This window comes from Panthera onca, chromosome A1 (assembly GCF_046562875.1).
Source record: "Panthera onca isolate mPanOnc1 chromosome A1, mPanOnc1 haplotype 2, whole genome shotgun sequence".
In the NCBI taxonomy this organism is placed as follows: domain Eukaryota; kingdom Metazoa; phylum Chordata; class Mammalia; order Carnivora; family Felidae; genus Panthera; species Panthera onca.
Genome location: NC_138339.1, coordinates 17,497,533 through 17,520,402, shown reverse-complemented (window position 1 = coordinate 17,520,402; position 22,870 = coordinate 17,497,533). Strand labels below are relative to the sequence as shown.

The following is a 22,870-nucleotide window of genomic DNA, read 5'->3' as shown; positions in this document are numbered from 1 at the left end:
GAATCACTGAATCAACAGTTTTATGGTAATATACATTACTTTCAAAAGTTTAAACATACATGTAGTACTTCAAGCAATCATCTATTTACAAGATCTCAAATAATATGTTTTCATATTCCTAAGTATAGTAAGTTTTCTGTGCAGCTGAACATTGACTTCTTACATATTATTTTTGAGTAATTTTAGTTATGACAATAAACATAAAATGTATTTCAAAAGAGAATTTATACTGGATTGTTCTATTTTCTTTATACTTGCTGTTTTTATTACTAAATGTTGTCACTGCATTACATAGTTTATTCATTAACTTAATATATTTTTGCAAGTCCTGCAACTTTTATTTCTGAGTAGCTTAAAACATATTAATATATGTTTTGTTAAGTAAATGTATCTCTTTTGGTATTTATATCAATGCTTGGAAATATTCCAAAGAATTCAGAGAAGGAAAGCCTATTGTATATCCTTTTTCTTTAGGTGTCACTGAATGCTCCCTGACACATACACAAAACCAGTGTGAGTCCTAATAATCAAAGTACATTTTTAAAATTTTATTTCATTTTATTTTTTAATTTTTAATGTTTATTTTTGAGAGAGAGAGAGACAGAGACAGAGACAGAGACAGAGCACGAGCTGGGGAGGGGCAGAGAGAGAAGGAGACACAGAATCTGAAGCGGCTCCAGGCTCTGAGCTGTCAGCACAGAGCCCGACGCGGGGCTCAAACCCAGGAACCATGAAATCATGACCTGAGTCGAAGTCGGACTCTTAACTAACTGAGCCACCCAGGCACCCCAAGTACCTTTTTTGAAACAACAAAGTTCCTGAGAAGATACTTATTTAGCCTATAACTGAGTAATAGATACTTTTACCTTTGGGATTAAGAGGGAGCATTATCTGTAAGAAGTTTTAGAATTTGATCACTATAATTCCATTTTAGTTCACTACATGCAGTTTTCTCGTTTTCCATGAGAACTTTTTTTTTCTGTTAAGCATAGCATGTATATTTGATGAGTATGTAAGCATATATTCTTATTGACTCTGAACAATTTCTTGTCACCTGTTTTATTTTTTAATCTGTCTTGTACAGGTAGTGCCATGAAGATGTTTCATATGCGTCAAAAGTAGGACACGCAGAAGTTGATGGAACTGTAATGACACAGTACATCACAAGCGGTCCAACTTTGGCACAGCTGAAGATTACTTCAGTTTTGAACTAATCTGAATGACCCCAGCTTTATTTGCTGTCGAGTTTCTAGAAATGATAAAATGTCAAGTCACTGGAAATAAACCGACAGAGCCTAAAAAAATATGACATGACTAATGCATAGTTTCTCTGATTTGTTCCATATTCTGGAGACTTTATTTCTAACTGCAGTATTTTATTTGGAAATGCTTGGCTTAATGAATATGTCTTCCACCCTACTAAAATGTGCTATCCTAAAGAACAGAAAATTCAGTGCTCTGTACATTTGTGTTTTATGTACACTAAAATCTCAATACACAAAAAAGATGTACATGGTAAATCACTGTTTTCACTTTTATTATATCTTAATTTTGGTGGGACATGTTAGTGAGCGCTTTTGAGTCAGGTTTTTTTGGAGAATGCTGGCATTTCAGTTTATTACAAGTTTTCCCGTGCCATCAGATAATTTAAAATGTGTAGGCATGCTATGTGCTGACCACTTTTTAAGAAACTGCTATTTAACTTACTATTGACATAATACTGCAAGGAATAGCCATCTTCACATTTATCGTTAGTGGCTTCATAAATTTCCTTTTATAAAACACAAAACTCTTATCTCAGCATATTGTCTTGAAAAGGGGAACTCTCATGTAAAGTCTGCATTATCTGATGTCCTTCAGATATCTAAAAATTCTTCTTAAATTGGAGGGTCGCAATTCTGGCTAATTTTTTTTTTTTTAACCTCCGCTAACCATAATCTCTTAATGATGATGCCAGACTAGATTATCTCCCTTGATTTTTAATTCTTTTAATTTTGCTTTTAATCGTTCAAATGAAATCTAACTCATAAAGCAAATATGTAATCTGAATTTGTTCCTATTGAATGGATTAGATAGAGTAAGCAGAAAAATTATACATACTTTAAGTTAGATGTCCATATTTTTCTAAAGAGCCCATCCAACCTCCCCCTACCTCAGTCCACACCACCATCATCACCTTGCACTGGTGGCCATGTTTGAGGTTTGAAATCCACTGCCCTCAGCAGCTGCCTCCTTCACTCAAATCTCTGTCAGCTGTGTCTTTGATAACTTTTTTGGTCATTTCCTAACTAAATATCATGTGAAAGAAGGATGTACAGTACATTATTCAGCATACTTCCATTACTCTATTTTATCAGGAAAAAATTCAACACCTTTCTTAATACTTATTGATATACCATGACATTGAACTATGACTAAGTGTAGTAGGGCTTCAAGGCTCTTGGTGTTTCTTCGGGTTCTTTATCACAATCACCCAAAAGGCAAAAGTGGTGGACGTGTTTCTGACAAGTGATACTTCTACTTAACAGATATTAAGAAAGGAAGAAAAAAAGAAAATAAAAAGAATCACATATATGAGAAGTTTAGTACAAGTTTAAATAACTGTTGCAGGCTTTCTCGCCACGTTAAACAAGAAGTCAGGCATCCTTATGTTTGCTAGTAGCTCAGAAGGGCTTCCATACAATCAGGGTTTAGGCTATTGTGAAGCACTTAACACTCTAGAAAAGTAGGCTGTAAAAGTCACATTAGGTCCTGCTTATGTGATCATGGCTATTTGAACTCAATTTCACTTGGATACCTGTTGTTACCTTTTTCTTAGACAATGTGTATACATTGCAACCTGTGACTTTATTCTTCCTCTTTGCTCTGGTAGCCTCCAGTCCAAAGCTACTTTAAATCCTGCAAACTTTGAGCATCTCTATGACAGCCACTGCGTGAAGTGTTTAGGGAATAAAACCTAATGAAACATAGTCGTAGCCTATGAAAAGTTGCCAGCTTGATCATGTGATAGGACTTATTTAATCAAAATCCTTTCCTAATGCCTATGTAACACTCCATTATTACCAGTTGCATTATTGTTATTACTTGCCTATGTTCTGATTTATTAACTTTTAAATGTGTTCTTTTAGAAAGATTTGACATACTCCCCTTGGAAGGCAGGTATACTGTTAATTAATTATCAAATTAATTGAACAACTATTTTCAGACTGCTGTAAAAATCTACACTCTGTTTTACATGAAATCAGCCAAATTTAGGTAAATATTTAGATCTTTTAATATTAATTATATTTTTGGATGAGGTAATGTCCATTGAATGTAAACAAGGCTAATTTTAGCAGTATTTGTGCAAGTGGTAGATATCTATGTTGGGGGGGCGGTGAGAGGTAGTTGAAAGATTTAATGCTACTAGGGCTAATGAAATTACCCCATTTTGAAACTGTGAGAAAACTATAAGAGAAAAACAATGTAATTGGGAATAAAATGGAAAATATTTAGCAAAATGTCCACAAGGTGTGATTGAGCATTTTTTCCTCATATTTCTTGAAGCCTATAACCAAAATATTGTAATGCAATTTGATGAATGAACTTCACCATTCAATAAACATATTAAAGGTCTTCCTAACTTAATTTCTATGAATGTAACTAGAAGTTCTAAACGAGTGAATTACGGTGGTTGCTTTAGCCATGAGAAGGTACAATCCAAAGTACATTAATAGAAATTAAAACTGGAAAGAAGATATAAAAATTAAATTTTGTATTTTGAGTTTAGTTTTGTTTTTGCACTTTTATTTCCTTCCACACTCGTCCTTTCCTTATTTTAATATAAATAGACTGCCATTTAATCATTTAATATTGATTTTGATGACAAGTCAGTAAAATAGCCTATATCTTTTTCATGTTATGCCATACACAATTTCTAAAACTCCTTTAAGCAATGTATATATTTTCATTTTTAGAGGACATTCCAAATTTTCCTGATTCTGGTATATTTTATATAGATAGAAATTTTTCTAGGTTTTTCTGACTCAGTATCAAATTCATAGTAATGTACGTGCTCCACCTGGTGGTGAAAAGAAGCATTTCTTTTTTTTTTTTTTAAATGTTAAAAAAAAAAAATTAAATAAATAATGGAGCAGATAGAACTCGATATCCTGATCTTGTATGTGTATAAAAGTAGCTTGTAGTATACCCAGGAAAAATTTACTAAATACTAAACACAAATTGAATATTAGTCAATAATATAATATACTTATCCATCATAGATTAAAATTTTGGTCAACTATCTTACAGGTTCTTTTTAGCTTAATGATTTACACTTACTGAGTACATACTGTCTCTCTATGGAATATATAAGAAAAATATAAAATATTTATATATATATTAGAAAATATAACCTTAACTTTCTATAAATATCTATCAATCTGTCATCTATCTTTATTTTATCTCTGTCTTGTGTCCCGGATTCTACCCTATTGGTACCATTTAATTACATGGATGTTCCTGCCCTTCCATTTAATATTAGGTACACTTTGAGGCTGTTAGTATTTAAAATACTTCCTCACGCTAATTTAAATTGAACACACTTTACTAGTTATAATTCCCAATTAAAATTCTAGAGCAGGACCTATGGAAGTGAAAAGTGAAGTTATTATTCCTACTCATAATTCTTAACTTGACAGCAAATTCCTTTTTGATTGGCACTATTATGTTCTAAATGTGATTTACTTTAGATATAGTATATTTCTCAAGCCTAGTCATCTAACTATACACTTAACTAACACCACTGACGGCATGAATTATACATGTCTTACCAGGTATTTTCCATCTGAAAGTTCCCGAGTCTTCTCCTATCGGCTCAGCCATTGGAAGAATAAGAGCTGTGGATCCTGATTTTGGACAAAATGCAGAAATTGAATACAATATTGTTCCAGGAGATGGGGGAAATTTGTTTGACATCGTCACAGATGAGGATACACAAGAAGGAGTCATCAAATTGAAAAAGGTACATAGACAAGGTTTTGAACAGTTGATTACCCAATAATAATTAAATCACAAAATGACTAAAAGTTGAAAATGGCAGAAATTTTAATTTCCTTAAACGAGCACTATATTAAATTTAAAAAAGACCAAACGGCTCTGAAGTATTCACTTCCTCAGGTATTTGTATTCTGAAAATCAACAGATACATATTTTTTGTTGAAACAGGTCCATGAATTCATTTATTAAAAAATTCTTACAATAATTTAATTGTAATTTGATTTTTAATTGTTACAAACTTAAACAAATATATTAATTAAAATAAGATCTAGGGGCTCCTGGGTGGCTCAGTTGGTTAAGTGTCTGACTGTTGATTTTGGCTCAGGTCATGATCTTATGGTTTGTGAGTTCGAGCCTCATATTGGGTTCTGCACTAACAGCAGGGAGCCTGCTTGGGATTCTTTCTCTCCATCCCTCTCTGCCCCTCCCCTCTCACTGGCTTTCTCTCAAAATTAAAACAACAACAACAACAACAACAACCATTTAAAATAAAATAAAATAAAATAAAATAAAATAAGATCTAGAGGTAAATTCTAACCCCACCAGCTTTGGTCTTACCGTCTCAGGACTTTTCTGAGACTATAAACGTCTATATAAATATCTAATTCACACATTGCTGGTAAAGGTTTATATCACAGTGGAAGAATCCCTATGTCAGTAATCTATACTACTGAGGAATGGAAGAAATGAACAAGGGTAATGCTGGCCTTGAGGAGGTTTTAAGGAGGTAACTGAAAAGAAGGATTAATGAGAGAGAGAGAGGAGGAAGGGGAGGGAGAATGAGAGGGAAAGATGAAAGGAGAGGGAGAGGGAGAAAGGGTGGGAGAGGGAAGGAAAGGCGGACTCTGATGGGAAGCCACTGAGTAATGTTAAATAGGTTAGGGGCGCCTGGGTGGCTCAGTTGGTTAAGCAACTGATTCTTGGTTTCTGCTCAGGTCATAATTTCGTAGCTCATGATAAGGAGCCACATGCTGGTCTCCATGCTAACAGCACGGAGCCTGCTTGGGATTTTCTCTTTTCTCTCTCTGCCCTTCCCTGCTCAAGAGCATGCTCTCCATCTCTCTCTATCTCTCTCTATCAAAATAATAATAATAATAAAAGGGATTAATACAGAGGAGAATCACAGAAGGGGAGAGCACAATTGTCAATATTAGACAGGTTATAATCTGTGTTTTGTTGGGGAGTGACTTGAAGAAGGGTTATGGAAATTTGAGAAAGAAAAATCACAATTATATTTAGGATGTGTAGATTGTTTCCATATCAGTGAAGCAAATTATAGGAATTTTTAAGAATGGAGTGTAGGAAAAACAGTGATACTCATTTAATTTAGTACTGTTTTCTCCTCTGCTACAAAGCATGTTGTATTCAACCCAAACTGCAGTATATCATATACATTTAATAACGGAAATTATTTTAACCTACAAGAAGTATATTTGCAGTCATTCCCATGAATGAGGTTGATGTTTCCAGATTTGCTCAGGAACTCTGAATTTTAACAAAGAAATGATACATATGACAATAAAAACAATATTGAAAGTAAACACAATTTTCATATAGATTATTTATCACTTTTTATTTCCACTATTGCACATAAACTGTACCTTTCCTACAAATTAATTTAACCACATGGCCTCATTCAGCACAATTATGCATTTATGTTTAATTTTCAAAGTACTCTTAAAAACTATGTGTTACATTCTTACCAACTTTACTCCTTTATTGTTTCTTCTTGCTTTGCTCATTTTTCTCTTTTCTATTCAGTAGAAAGTCAATGAAAAGTCTTATCACTTATTTTTTCTCAAAAAGCACTATACTTAAATGACTTACAAACATTAATTTAAATGGAGCAAATATGAATTCTCTTAGTAATAAAGAAAATAATAGAAAATATTTTACATCAACAGTTAATAAAATGTATGTATGAAAATAAGTAAATTTACAAAGTAAAATTGAGGTACAGAAGAGTCAAATATATATATATTTGTGTGGGAAAATGTGTGTTACTTTTTAACATATATATATATATATATATATGTGTGTGGGAAACATATATATACTTTTATATACTTTTAAAAAGTATATATATACTTTTTAACATATATATATATATGTGTGGGAAACATATACATATATATATATATGTGTGGGAAAATGTGTGTTACTTTTTAACACAATTGAAAACATGGCTAACTATAGTCTTTACATTACATCAAAATGGCTTGATCTTAGAAAGTAAATATTTAGTTATATAAATCAATTTTCGTAAATATTTACCTATTATACATCCTCACTAAAGCAATGAGAACAGACCTTTTCCCTTTTTAGCTTATGAAAGATTCATAAAAAGAGTCAAATTTTTGAACAATTTTATTTTGTTGCATTTTTTGATTTAATTTTTTGAGACTTCTCTTTCTTAAGGAGATTAAAAAGGATTTATGAAATCATGACATAATGTTGTTAAAATTGACCCCATAATAAAGAAAACCAGTCTGAAATGTGTATCTCCAAGTATAAAAAGTACATTTTTCTTCCTGCAGTGGATGAATAATTGTCCATTTTTCTGGCATAAAATTTGTCATTTAAATAAAGTTCAGTGTCCATAACTAACGTTCACTCCTTCATTCAACAGGTACTGATGGGGAAGTCACTAAATCTGAGAGCCCACTCTGGATTCTGGGTATAAAGCAGTAAACAAAACAGATCCAATCCCTGAACTGAAGCAGCTTCCACTTAGTTGGGAAAGACAGATGATAAATGCAAAATCACTGACAGCAGCTATAAATTCAAGCTTGAAAAGCATAAAGCAGGGTACAGGGATACAAGTCATTACTGCATGTGGTGGCTCTTATAATGAGGTGGTCAAAAAACGTTTCTCTGACAGGATGAAATTTCATCAGACTCTTGAATGAAGCAGGAAATGAACCATGTAGTGTCTGAGTGAAGCTTGTTCCAGAAAGATTGGGCAGCAGCTGCAAGGAATCCAGTGGGTTGAGTGCACTAATGAAACGGTTCCCAGCCAGAAATGAAGTCAAAGGTGCAGAGAAAGGGCCCTTCTTGGAAAGCCCAATAGGCCAGTCAGTCCAAGGACTCGAATTAGATCATGGTATGAGAAAGCCCAGGGTGACTTTAGATCTAAGTTACCTCTATCCTTGTAAAGCTGGGATGCTGTGGTGTTCTGAGAATAATGACTAGGAAGTAAGGATAGAAATAGACCAGTTACAAACCTACAGAAATAATCCCAGAAACCGTTGATGGAGGTATGGACCATGCCTTGCGTAGTAATTGAGGTTGTGAGAAATGGTGAGATTCTGGCGACATTTTAAAGGGACAGCCAAAACATACTTTCCTAAAAATTCTGATCATCCAGCAAATTACCAAAGAATTGAATAGATTTGTTCTTAGTGTTGTGATTTGTCTTAATGTCTAAGTGAGGAAAACCTAGAGGCAATCTTTTGGAAAGGACAATTGTAGCTTGCAGAGTTCATCTATTAAATCTCAAAAAAAGACAAATCTCCCAGGAGATCACTTCTGTAACAAAATTTTAAAATTACCTATCTGTCTACCTACCTACTTACATACCTACCTACATATCTATCTGCTGTATGTATAATATTTTGTGTGTTTGTACAAATATGTACATGTAGAATTATGACTTGATTAAACATGGCAGAATGATTTCTTGAAAATAAAACCATTAGAAAAATTCTGTTGAATAGAGCCCATGAGAAACTCAAAATTAATTTAAACAACTGCAGTTCTTTAGAGTTTTGGGGGAGGGGTGAAGAATGCATTATAGAATTAGTTGTGTGTATATTCAGTAAGTTCTCAGAAAAGTTTACCTTGTACTTACCTTTAGGAGTCGTAGAAAAATTAGGTGTGTGATGATAAATAAATATGTAAACGTCAATAGCACTATTCCAGTTACATGGTGATCTTTAAATTAGTTTTTTAAAAAATCTCCCTTCAACATCTCAGCATAAAATTGTAAAAAAGGGTTTTAATTAAAACCAAATTCATGCAGGAATTATGTTGTTAATGCATTTAGAAAGTCCAAAATATATTCTACCTTTGAATATGGAGCTATTTGATAAATATCAGTTACTTTCATTGTTTGGCTAACATTGAGTATGATATTTTGTTTACCGAGTTTTTCTTTTCTGAACTCAATAAACAAAATACTGGGTGTTGTATGTAAGTGATGAATCACTAAATTGTCCTCCTGAAACCAACACTACACTATATTTAACTGGAATTTAAATGACATCTTAAAATAAAATAAAATAAAATAAAATAAAATAAAATAAAATAAAATACAAAGTTCTCGGAAGCACATATTCTAGTTATTGTTTTATCTCCAAAATCTTTATTTGCTTTCCCTTTACCACTTCCCCTCTCTCTTTCTGAGGAGGGTGTAAGTGAATAAAAATGATAGTCAGGTTTATGAGCAGAGAAGAATGAAAAAAAAAACCAAACTTTTATTAATTTATTTTTTAACGTCAGCCTGAATTCAGTTTATGAGCCCTATGACATAATGTTATTTCACTGTATCACATTGAATTCAGAATAACATTATGAAACTTTACAAATCTTCTTAAGGCACAGGCTATTGGTAAAAAATAAAACAAAACACACAAAAAACTACCCTTAGTCTACACTTATGTCACATTGCATTGAGCAGAATTTAAACAAATAGAAAGTACCCTACATGTTCTTAAGTATTATAACATTAAAAACACTAACAAAATCAAAATATTAGCTGTTAAAAGTTTCATCCCATCTAAAAATTAAGAGATAGGCTACATTTAAAACAAGAGCATAAAGCATTTTAAATTGAGCAATTTTATTCTTAATTGAAAAAGGAAAGGAAATATATTTTACTCTAGTTTTTTTTCTACTGGAGAAGTGAGAATAAATATAATTTATTATATAATTACATAGTTAACAGATATAAATATAAAATTACATGAGTTAAAAACTTTGAGGGACTAAAAATAGAAATATATTTATAGAAGCACTGTAATTTCCTTGTTACTATTAAGAAATAAAAGCAATTAAAATACTGTTGTCAACATTTAAGTTCTGCAAAAGGACAATTTTATTATCTTCCATAATTTCTCAGTTCTCTACCATTTCTACAAAAATGTCTGTTGGTAACTAGGAAATAAAGAGTGCATGTTTAAAGTAAAGAATGATGATGTGATTTCCTCTTTATTTTTAAATAAGTAAAACTTTTGGTTTAAAAAAGAATTCTTACTCTTTGATGTTAGTTGGAAATATTATTTCATTCCAAATAAACATAACTGTTTTCACACTGAATCCAAAGCAGAATTATTTTTTTTCCCGTAAAAAAAGGAAGTAAAATGTTGTATTCTTTACCAGGATTTTTAGTAAATAGGCTAAGCTCTCAGCGGGTCCCACTGAACCATTCATATTTTACTTAGGTCCTGTTGGTAAAACTCATTTTCTTTTTGAAGTCAAATGGCAAGGAAAGGCTTTCACACCAAATTATTTGGTGAAGAACACCACCATGTGGTTAATTTTTGAATAACTCTAAGGGGAAACCGATGAAAAAATTTGGAATCGCTTATTTTATGTAGCCAAACATACACCTTTATTAAGTTTAAGACACTCCTGTTTTTAGCCAGTCTGACATGCTTAAGTTTAAAGAAAAAAATAAGTGGTGTTCTTTATTTGTTTCTGTAAATATGTCCCAGTTTTTGTAAATGTTTGTCATCACCTTTTCTTTTAAACATCTTACCTAACTTTGCTAATCAGTCTTATAAACTCTACACTGGCTCCTAGACTGAAATGACCAAAGCAGCTCGTTTTGCTTCCCATCAGGCATTTAAAACTGTGTGTTCTATAGTCTGTTCAAACTCAGAATGACCAAAGTCAAATTCCTTCTCTTCTCCCAACAAGAGTGCTTCTGTTCATGTCTTCTCCTTCCTAGATAAGGCTCCACTTCCTCTCCAGTTTCGTAACCCTCAAATCTAGACTTTTTTGTTATGTTGCTTCTATTGCCATCAACTTCCTTGTGACAAATAGGACGTAAGTCCTGGCCACTAATTTCTCCTGAACATGGGTTAAAATGTCCCTCTTTCTCTGCCTACTGGGTTGCCATGCATCCTCCTGGTTATTCCTTCTACCACTGCAATGGCCATTCTCTGAATATATTCACTTAACTTACCCTTTCCTCTATGAGTGGTTGAAACCTAACCCTGTTTCTCTTACTCTCATGCTAAAGTCCTTTTTTTTTGTTTCCATCATTAGTAAGATACCAAGCAAATCGTCTGTTTTGTATTATCATCTGCTGCACACATGAATAAGCACGCACATATGTACAGGCTATTTTCCAACCATACGAAATTCACTGCGATTTCTGCCAAATGCACTAGTCTTCCTTTTGCACAGAAGACACTGCCCCACATAAGTTTCTTAGTTGATTCTTTCTGTTGTTGTTGTTGTTGTTGTTTTTAACTATCTCCCATGTCTCATACCAAAGACTTTCATGAGTCCCTCAGGCAAAGCTGATCACTTCTTACTTTCTTCCAAAACGTCAGCATTTCTTTCAAACGCCTACGATACTTATAGCATTAATACTTTAAACACATCTATTATTCCTACTATATTTGAGCCCCCTAAAGCCACTTTATCATATCTGTATTTGTGTTGTCACAATAAAGGACATTCTTGAAATATACAGGGTGTTTAAATTTTTTATTGACTACAGAACAAATGCATTGTGTTGGTTTATTGTTTTAATTTATGATGCATCATTTTTTAGTTCTCAGTACTATGTAAAGTTTAATGTATTTTATAAATTACTTAGAAAGATAGTGTTTTACTGATTATGCATATGAGAAATAAGAAACTCAAAGAAAAAAGGTAACTTTTTCAAAGTTGAACAGCTTGTAAATTATAGTATGTTTGAAAAGCATATTAACTGTTATAACTGTTGTTACCAACAATATATGTTAGAAGTAAAATGTGAGAGGGGCGCCTGTTTGGCTCAGTCAGTTGGGCCTCTGACTTTTTCTCAGGTCATGATCTTACCATTCATAGGTTCAAGCCCCACATCAGACTCTATGCTGACAGCTCAGAACCTTCTCAGGAACCTGCTTTGGATTCTGTGTCTCCCTCTCTCTCTGCCCCTCCCCCACTCACTCTCTCCCTCTCTCTCTCTCTCTCTCTCTCTCTCAAAAATAATTAAACATTAAAAAAAAGAGAAGTAAATTGTGACCTTGGTTATTCAAGAAAGCTCAAAAAATAATTGGCCTCCCTAGATGATCATGATCTATACTGTGTGTGCATGTAAAACACGTATTTTACTTAAGTATTTATAAAAGTTAATGTAATCTTTCATTTTTAGGGTAAAATCTTTCATTTATCCCAAACCCTTAAGTAGAGGCACTAGAGTTTCTTTCAGTATTCTTTTTTGTTTTGTTTTGTCTTGCTGAATTAGTTACTGAATTTGTTCCAAAAAGTATCATCACTAAAATATGGGCATAGAGCGAATAATGCCCATGATTCTTAAACTAATTCATTAAAACTATCAAAAATTCATAGTGCTACAAAAATCTGGAGTCTAAATTATGCCCACAAAAATTAAAGGCATTTCTAACAAATAGTTCTCTGACAAATTTATGTAGAGGTAACTTTTAGGAAGTACATGTTTCTTCACTTTAATAATTTTATTTAGAAAATACATTTTTTGTCTGGTCATTCCATTGGGTTTCTTTTTGTTTTAGGTTTTTTTTTTTTTTTTTTTTTTTTTTTAAATTTTAAAACTGAAAGGCTGTTGAAATTTGTCGACAACTAAAATTCAGGTTTTAAAAATGGCCACATTTGACTTGTTTCCCTTTTTGGTTGGGGAATTTTTACCTAATCATGTAACAACTTTTATGCATCAAATAATTAGTTCATGGGGGCACCTGGCTGGCTCAGCTGGTTGAGCTTCAGACTCTTTGTTTTGGCTCAGGTCATGATCTCCTGGATTGTAAATTCAAGCCCAGTGTCGGGCTCCGTGCTGACAGTGCGGAGTCTGTTTGAGATTCTCTCTCTGCTCCTCCCCACTCTCCTTCAGCACACAGGCTCTCTCTCTCTCTCTCTCAAAAATAGGTAAATAAACTTAAACAAAAATAATTACCTCTCTAGTTTTTAGTAAGTTGCTGAATTGAATTCCTTCCTCAACAGTGATAGGATACACAAACTGCCATCTACCCCCAACACACAGAACATGATCTGACCCCCAAGTTTTACACTTTTCCATACCATTTATTGCCGCCCAACATGGTACATATTTTGCCTATGTATCTTATTGTTGGCCATCAACTCCTAGAAGACAGCAAACTCCACACAGGTGGTGATTTTTGTCTGCTTTGCTCAGTTCTAGCATGGATAATCATGTCTAGAACGTGGTAGGATGTTCAAAAAATATTCATTGAAAGGTATAGAATTTATTCTATGGAATTTAACCTTTGCTCACCTTCCATCAGGGTCATTAGCTTCTGACTTCCCCATGCGTGGTTCTTCTTATCTCAGTTCCTATCATTATTACATCCTCAGGAATGCATTTCCTGGGTGCCTGGGTGGCTCAGTCAGTTAAGAGGTCGATTTGGCTCAATCATGCATGATCTTGTGACTTGTGGGTTTGAGCCCCATATCTTGCTCTCTGCTGTTGGCATGGAGCCCACACTTTGGATCCTGTCTCCCTCTCTCTGTCCCTCCCCCGCTCAAGCTCACTCTGTCTTTGTCTCTCTCAAAAATAAATAAACATGAAAAAAATGCACTTCCAATGTGCTCTATGTAATTATGTTTCCTCTTGTCTTATTACCTCATTTTCCTCATAAATCTTAACACTAGCTGAAAATGATGTACTTACTAATTTTGTTGTTGTTGTTGTTGTTGTTGTTGTGGCGGCCATCCTTTTCTACAATATAAGGCTTGTGATAAAATGGACTTCATTTAACTTGTTAACCACTCTATTCTCAACACCAAACATTTGATTTGATCAATGTGAATTTAAATTGATGTGAATAAATCAAAGAAGTACGTGCACATATCATCTATGAATGATTTTCTATGTAACATGAGTTGTGGTCAAGTTCTGGAATAAATTCTTATGAAACAGAAAGTGCCAGCAACAAATAAATAAATTGGTTACCATGTGGATCATAAAACTAAGTTTTGGGAAACTTAATTTTCCTTTAAAATGACGCTTGATCAGAAAATCTTATCTTTGTAGCACACCCTGGCATAAAGAAATTACTTTGTAAGATCTTTTCCGTCTTGTCTTTTCATCATGGTTCAGGCTGGTATAAGTCTGTTTTCTGCTTGTCCTAAAAGGCACCTACCCTGATTTCGATAAAGGTTCAGCCTTCAGTCATTTGGATTGATTGAAAATATTTCCTTCTATTGGCCATTAAGAACCACTATATGATTGAGAAAGTAGAATCTTATTACTAAAGAATATATTGTGTTGAGTGATGACTTTACTCTGTTGGCAAAAGAATACCGATACATGTTAACCATAAAAATTGAAGCAATATAGAGGAGTAAAAAGTAAAGACAGATGGAAGTGTGGGTCAGAGGATACTGTAACTGGGTCCTCTGCCGAAACCTCAGCGCCTCTCAGGCTGAAATCAAGGCATCGGCTGGGGTGCCATCTGATTTGAAGCTTAGAGACACTTTCCAAGCTTATTGGTTGTGGGCAGAATTCATTTCTTTGTGGCTTTATGACTGAGGTCGGTATTTCTTGCTAGTTATTGGCTAGGTTTCAGTGTCAACTCCGATAGGCGCCCCTTGAGTACTTGCCAGGTGGTTTCTACCCTCATGAGTTTACTTCTTCAAGGCCAGGAGGAAATTATCCGCACTGCCTTTTTTTATTTATTTTTATTTTTTAAGTTTATTGTAACCATCAGGTGGGAGTGGCACCTTAATCAAGTAGGTAAATAAAATGAATAAAATGTAGATCTTGTCTAGAAAGAAGTTGCCCAATCATGTAGATAATCAGGAGCATTTTGATGTCTAGGAGAAAGTAAGGGCGGAGGACGGGAACATATGGTATTAGTGGCTATATTCTGAGACAGAAGTGAATTCTGGCCCTCCTCCCTCCAAAGGGGTAAGTATAAGCTAGGACAGCTCAGTTAACTTTGTAGGCAAAAGTACCCAAGGTGATCATGTCAAAATAATCTTACGTTAGAAGATAGGGGTCAGTATGATGGAAAATTATATTTCACATTCATAGAGCATTTAGGATTTATAAAAACAGGAAACATATGTTTCTATGTCCTTTAATTTGAATGACCTAGCACAGCCCTCTTTCATACACATCGGTCTCTCTCATTCATTAAACGAGAAGACATGTTTCTCACTAATTTCTGAGTTTGTTAAATGTAGAAAGAGCAAATCTTGTCATTGTACCCAGGAAGTATTCCAAGCCTCACCACCATGTAGGCTGTTGATATTTTTTAAATCAATTCAATATTAAATGGCTTAATTTTGTTAGATATTTCTTCTTTTTCTCAACCTAAAGTTACCATTTTAATAATTTGAATTTTGTTAATTCCACTGAGACACTATTACAATAAGCCTAACTGAGGTTCAAAAGGATATCCCTTTAATATTTAAAAATGGTTTTCCTATCTTGCTTTGGTCTTCATTCTACGTAAACATTCTCAGTAATTGTTAACAGTTTCATATTTTCTGCTTGAATAATGCTTTGCTGTCCTATTCTGGCAATTGTTTTTTGTTGTTGTTGTTTGTTGTTTTGTTTTGCTTTTTCATGATTTTGATTCCTTTAACAAAACACAGTAGTCAAGCGGTAGGCTTATCGAAATAGCATCATGGGACTACCTCCTTTTTCATTCTTGATATTATGTTCCTATTCAGTTAACCAATAGCTAAAATATCAATGATGGCATATTATGCATGCCATTATTTACTTTTATTGGCTTAATGATAAATTGAAATTCTTAACAAAACAGATGGAAATTGAAGAAAATCAATATCATATTGACATAATATAATAGGCAAATAGGCATGAGACAAGTCACTAAAAATACATAAAAAGATAAAAGAAAACATTGAGCGCAAAGCAGATAAAAAATGAATAAAATTGGACAAATTAGATAAATAAGGGAATAATTACAGGGAAAATAAATATAGATTCCCCTGAATGAAAATGATTGTGAACAGAACTTAATGTCATGTCTCGGTGGTGTTGCTATTTGCTCTAATAAACTCCATGGAATTGTGAGAGTTTTTGATGATTTCACAGGGATTTTTTTTTAAATTTTCCATTTTCATCCTCAGAGAAAGTGCATAAAATTATGGTCTTATCCTTAAGGGAGAAATAGATCTCCCTTATTTTCCCCAGGTGTGCTGAGGCAAAAAACAGATCTGTTGACACAGCAATTAGCAAGTCATTGGAGTCATAGCAGGGGGAATTAATTTAGAAAACAGAAACTACTAAAAGTCCCTGAAAATCTCTATGTTAATGTTAATTTCATATTGTTTTAGTTTTTCATAGGTGATGAGAAGGGAGAGCCATTGACTCTAAAGTTTATATAAAACACGTGGCAACCCCATATTTCCAGAATGTAATATTTTCAGTTATTTGTAACATAAAACAAATATTCAGAATAAAAGTGAAAATAAGTAGTAGTAATGTATTAAAATAGAGAATCAGTGACTTCTGGACAGATGACTTCCAAACACCATGTTTCACAATTGTGTTTAATTTGATCATATATGTTCAAGGTAAAAGATTGGTAAAATATCCTAATGATGCATTACAATGCCTACTAATTATATATACAATGCTGAGAATACCAAAGACCAAAACTCTATAATTACCACTGTGTATGCTTTAAATCCTGACAGAGTCCTTTTTTTTTTAGTGAAAAGACTTAAACAGTAAAAAAAAATTAATAAAAAATTATATTACTGTCAAAATAAGAAGAGTAGTTCAAGAAAAAAAAAACATATTTTATTGTACCAAATTTTAAGCTGGAATGTAGACTGTCCTAGCTATCCAATTTCAATTTTATTGTATTTTAATGATAGCTTAATTCCACTAGATGTCAGTATTGTATAAGATCAGAAAATAACTTGCCTTAAAATTTCTCTTGGTGTTTTAACTGCTCCTACAAAATGAATTAAGCCCTACTTAAGCATGTATGTGCACATACGTGCCATTTTAGTATATGCAACTAATTATCGTTACAAGTTACCCAGAGTAATCTACAAGAGCGTGATTCCGAAAATGTGTCTTTACCCACTAATTACAAGCTTTGAAACCGATTCAGAATTGGTATTACCTTGCAAATGTTCTGAAACAATGTTCACCATCTTTGCCACATTCTATATGCATGCACCTCTTCATTTTCGATTTGTCCTTATTCCAGCCATTAGACTTTGAAACAAAGAAGGCATATACTTTTAAAGTAGAAGCCTCCAACCTTCACATTGACCACAGATTTCACTCCGCGGGCCCTTTTAAAGACACAGCCACAGTGAAGATCAGTGTGCTGGATATTGAGGAACCACCGGTGTTTAGCAAGCCGCTCTATACCATGGAGGTTTATGAAGACACTCCAGTTGGGACCATCATCGGTGCTGTCACTGCACAAGACCTAGATGTGGGCAGTAGTGCTGTTCGGTAAGAAAAAGAAACTTTTCATTTTCTGTGTGTCAGAAGAGAAAGGAAAAACGATGCTCTGTCCAAACCTGCATGGATGATTTAGTTTGGGGAAAATGTTATGCCTTCGCGTGATACGTATTAGAGGAAAAGCCACAGGATTTGAACAAAGACATCTGCTATCAGTCCCTGTAGCAGTGGCTTAACAGTGGCATGATGGTGAACATGTTACTCAAGCTAACCAGTCGCGATTTTTCCTTTGTAAAAGGCATTTATTAATACAACCTCAAAGGATGAATTCCCATGATTCATGATATGGAGATACTTTCACAGTACCTGAAGTATAGTAGACATTTAATACATTTTTTCAATTACTCAAAAATCTCTGTCTCTTGCTGGAAGCTGGTGTTTGAGAAAGATGGTTTGACCACTTGCAGTTCATTTTTTTCACTGACAATTGTGTCCACTTATGAAAGCATTTAGAGCCAGTTCTAGGGTAAGATGAATTATGGGACTGCTCAAAGCCCAGACGTTACAAAGAGCTCTTTTTGCTATAAGGCTGCTGGGTAGTGAGTCAACAAAGCCATCGGTAGAGTAAGAAAAGAATCTCTCTCTCTCCTTCCTCCCGAAACCCATACATTCCATTTGTACTACTGTTGAAACAGTGGGATTTCCCTTTCCCTCACTTATACATCGATTCTGCAACATAGTTTGAGACTTCCTATTGATTCAACTCTATTTCTTCTGAACCTTTCAATTCCCTGCTAGCTGCCCATATCCCACATGCATACAAGCACTGGGAAACCAAAAAAAAAAAAAAAAAAAAAAAAAGTAGAAAAGAAAGAGAGAGAGCAGTGTGTGATTTGTTCTGAATCTTCCACCTCTAAGGGGTTAAACTTTCATATACAAAATCAGACCAAAGAAAAGTTGGCTTTTGATGCAAAAACACTATTGACCTAAGGAAAATATATAGACACATATCTTATAAGACTTTCTGTCATGGGCCAATAATACAAAAAAATGCATAAATCATTCAGTGGTTACTTCAACACATTCATAGCGTATAGGAAAGTCTCAGGAAATGGCTTGAGAGCAAGTAAGCCTTGTTCTTTGTATTCATATGAATCTATCTCCCAAAATGGTCTGAGTATTCCTCTTCTCGAAACACGTCAGTGGTCAGGAGAGAACGCTAAAGAAGCACCATTTGTCTTGGGAAAGAGAAGAGAAATAGAAACTCCTGAGTGCCCCTACATGTCAGGTTGAATGCTGGTTAATTTCCTCATTGGATTCAAGTTGTTGTTCTACATGTCCATTTTACAACATGACTCACACTCGGTTAAACTCCAGAAGAGTGTGTTTATTACTAGTGTTTGTAGAAGCGTTCTCAAGAATCAGCTCTGTTAGTAGTTGTTATATATTAACCTGTCATCATTCATCAATCCTATTCTTAAGACCACAAGTGTGCTGTTGATAATTGTGAAACTGGGAAATGCCTCGTGAGTAGATTCACGGGGAATTTCGAGAATATAAACAGTTACAGAAGAAATATTGAAGGCTGTAAGGAAAGTAGTAGGTAAATAAATATGGATTGAAATTCTCTATGATACATACAGTAAATGAGAATTCTGGAACATAGTGAAACAAGAGATCTAGAGAACGTGCTAAGTTATTTAATTTACTGTATGTTCTATCTTTGAAGACTGATCAAAGCATGATGGGATCAAAATATTTATAAAATACGAACTTAATGCAGTATGTCAAAAACAAAACCAAACAAATCAGAGAATTTATAAGGAAACCCACCACCTGGCAAAGGTGGGAGGGTGGTGAGGGTTTCAGATTTCCAAATACAAGAACATGTTTAGAGTTAAGATCCTGGTGTGAGGAATAAAGGAAAGCTATGTTTTAGAGAAACAATTCAACTGTAAGACTGGTTTTGTTGTTGGTGGTGGTGGTGGGGGGGGGGGGTTACTGTCACACGAGCTAGTGTCCGACAAGAGCTACTGTATATGGAATAAAGCGGCATCACTAGCCTTCCTTCTAATGGGTAGCAGCCTGACTCACCAAAGCTGTAGACACAAATGGATCTAATTGATCCCCGTGAGGGGTTGTCAAAAGACAGAGCCGCTTTTGAATCAACATGAAAGCTCTCTTCCTTCCATGTCCTTGGAGTAAACAATAAGCTTGAATCATGTCAGTTGAGGAAACATAGGGTATGAATCATCGTATTTTGGGCCTGAAAACATGTTTGCTCACTTAAAAATGGTAGTAAAAAGATGTTGTGAAAAATAAGCATCAAAATGTGAAATTACCTAACATTTAGGCACACTTTGTTTCCCTTTGCTTCACTGTCTTTTCACAGGGTTACTGTACAAGGCATTAATTCAGAGCTACATTATTCCATACCAGTGGGTATTTTATTACCTTTTTAAGGTTTATTTATTTATTTTCAGAAAAGAGAGAGAGAGAGAGAGAAAGAGAGAGAAAGAGACCACAAGTGGGCGAGGGGCAGAGAGAGAGGGAGAGAGAGAGAATTCCCAGCAGGCTTCATGCTGTCAGTGCAGAGCTCAATCCCATGTACCGTGGGTTCATGACCTGAGCTGCAATCCAGAGTCGAATGGTTAACTGACTGAGCCACCGAGGCACCCCAGTATATTTTTTTATTATCACTGAGCCCAGAATAAAGAACCAGAATGCAATGGCATTAAGCAAGGATTAAAACAATTTTGAAGAAAGGTACAGTTGGGTGTAATAACTCCAAATGTAGTTGACCCTTGAACAATGTGGGGGTTAGTGGCTCTAACCCTCTGCATAGTTGAAAATCCACACATAACTTGACTCCCCAAAATCTCTAATAGCCTACTATTGACCAGAACCCTCATGATTAATGTAAGAAGCCATTAACATATATTTTGTATGTTATATATATTATATACTGCATTCTTAAAATAAAGTAAGCCAGAAAAATAAAACGTATTAACAAAAGCATGAGGATGATAAAATACATTTACAAAACTGTTTTGTATGAATCAAAGAAGACCCTCATATAAGTGGACCTGTGCCGTTGAAACTTGTGTTGTTCAGGAGTCAACCGTATACCATATCTGGTCCCCCCCATCCCAAGCTTAATTTCTCGTTATTGTTTCCTTTACTCTTCTAGCCTTTGCTATTAGATACATTCATTTCCTGTCTCTAATGTTCTGTATCCTTTGACCCTCTTATTATATAGTTTATGAGAACAGTTTCTTGTGAGTCAAGTGAGAATGAGTTTGCCCACCACTGGTGAAGTGAGGGATTTTCACAACAGTAGTCTCTTAAGCTTAGAAATGAAATTTAAAATATATGATCACTATTCAGTTACATGAAAATTAACATTTGTCTTGAGTATGAGTGATTTGAGCTACAGAGAGATTTTAGTGGATAATTTTGTTCAGTCTGCCATGTTTCTTTTGTTACAAAGACGTAAACTTCTTAGTTATCCTATGAATTTTAAAAGAAAATTTAATCTAATTAATTTTATGTATAAAATGGGAAAATGGATAATTCAATCCTAAACTCAATCTATGTAAGAAGTATGGGATGATAAGAATCTGATGACTCAAAGTAAAATGTATTTTGTACATATAAACTTCCATATATAAATTCAAAATTACATAATTTAATTGAACAACTAAAATGCTCCTTATTCATGTAACCTTCTGTTTAACGGTATTTCTAACCAAAACCTACCACTTAAATGAAGTAGTAAAATCAATTAATAAACAGAAAACCATTATCAATTACCATAAGTAGATTGTGATATTTAAAATAATTAATAACTTGTCATTAAAATAGAAATGTTTATCTGTGTCCTGCTTAAAATTATCTGAAATCCTAAATTTGGTCTGTTCACCAGAGTTTTGGGAAAAAAAAATCTGTAATCAACTGGAATTGATTTTTTCATCATGAATTAAGAGACTATCAGTATAGCTGATTTTTATTTGAGAGACATTTCCAATACATCAAAAATCTTATTATATGGACAGGAAGTTGAGCTCAACTACAAAACACCCTTAGGAAGTGAGAGGAAAAAGAGACCCAGCTTATCAAATACCATCTGGTAGCAACATATATAATTTATTTTCAGTGGTAATTAAATGGTAAAAATTCGGGCTGCCTGGGTGGCTCAGTCAGTTGATCGTCCAACTTCGGCTCAGGTCATGATCTCATGGTTCCTGAGTTCGGGCCCCGCATCGGGCTCTGTGCTGACAGCTCAGAGCCTGGAGCCTGTTTCTGATTCTGTGTCTCCCTCTCTCTCTGCCCCTCCCCCTCACGCGCTGTGTCTCTCTCTGCCTCTCAGAAATAAAGAAAAAACTAATAAAAAAAGATTTGAAAAAATGGTAAAAATTCAGGGGTGTCTGGGTTGCTCAGTCAGTTGAATGTCCGATTTTGGCTCAGGTCATGATATCGTAGTTCGTGAGTTCAAGCCCCACATGGACTCACTGCTGTCAGTGCAGATCCCACGTCAGATCTTCTTTCCCCGTCCTCCCATTTTTGCACTCCCTGTCTCTCAACAACACGAAACAAAACAAAACAAAAAACAGGCAAAACTTCAAAATTCAAAAAGTCGCCCACTCCCAGACATTAATACATTCAGCCTCTACTGCAGTGTCTAAATTCCACATTCCCCTTTTCCCCCTAAGTTTCTTTGAATTTTTCCATAATACCAGGTTCTCTCTACTTTTTCTTCTCATATTTACATCATTTGTATGCCATATCTTTATTTTTTCACGTCTTTAATTTTTCATTCTCCACTTTCATTTTCACTTATTTAGTGAGATTTTTGTACGATTAAATGATGAGGTATTGGTATAAATTTTTTTTTACATTTTAATTTATTTATTAAGTTTTTCATAGATGTCTTGCATTTTTTTGATGTTTATTTATTTTGAAGGGGGAAGGGGCAGAGAGAGAAGGAGACCCAGGATCCAAAGCAGTCTCCAGGCTCTGAGCTGTCAGCACATAGCCTGACACAGGGCTTCAACCCATGAGCTGTGAGATCATGACCTGAGCTGAGGTCGGATGTTCAACTGACTGAGCCACCCAGGCACCCCAGATTTTTACATTTTAGCATTTTTAGAGAAGTTTAAGTTCACAGCAAAACTTAAGTTTGCAGAGATTTCCCCGATATCCCTTGCCACCACACATGCATAG

General features: G+C 34.4%; 1 protein-coding gene across 3 annotated transcripts in view; it reads left to right on the top strand.

Annotated features, from left to right (window-relative positions):
- Positions 1 to 22,870, top strand: part of CDH12 (cadherin 12) — a 1,039,090-nt gene that overhangs the window by 972,055 nt on the left and 44,165 nt on the right. For all 3 annotated transcript variants that reach the window (XM_078444573.2, XM_078444569.2, XM_078444571.1), the window contains 2 exons: positions 4,815 to 5,002; positions 17,445 to 17,698. In XM_078444573.2, the coding sequence (XP_078300699.1) occupies positions 4,815 to 5,002; positions 17,445 to 17,698 (442 nt within the window). The remainder of the gene's footprint in view (positions 1 to 4,814; positions 5,003 to 17,444; positions 17,699 to 22,870) is intronic.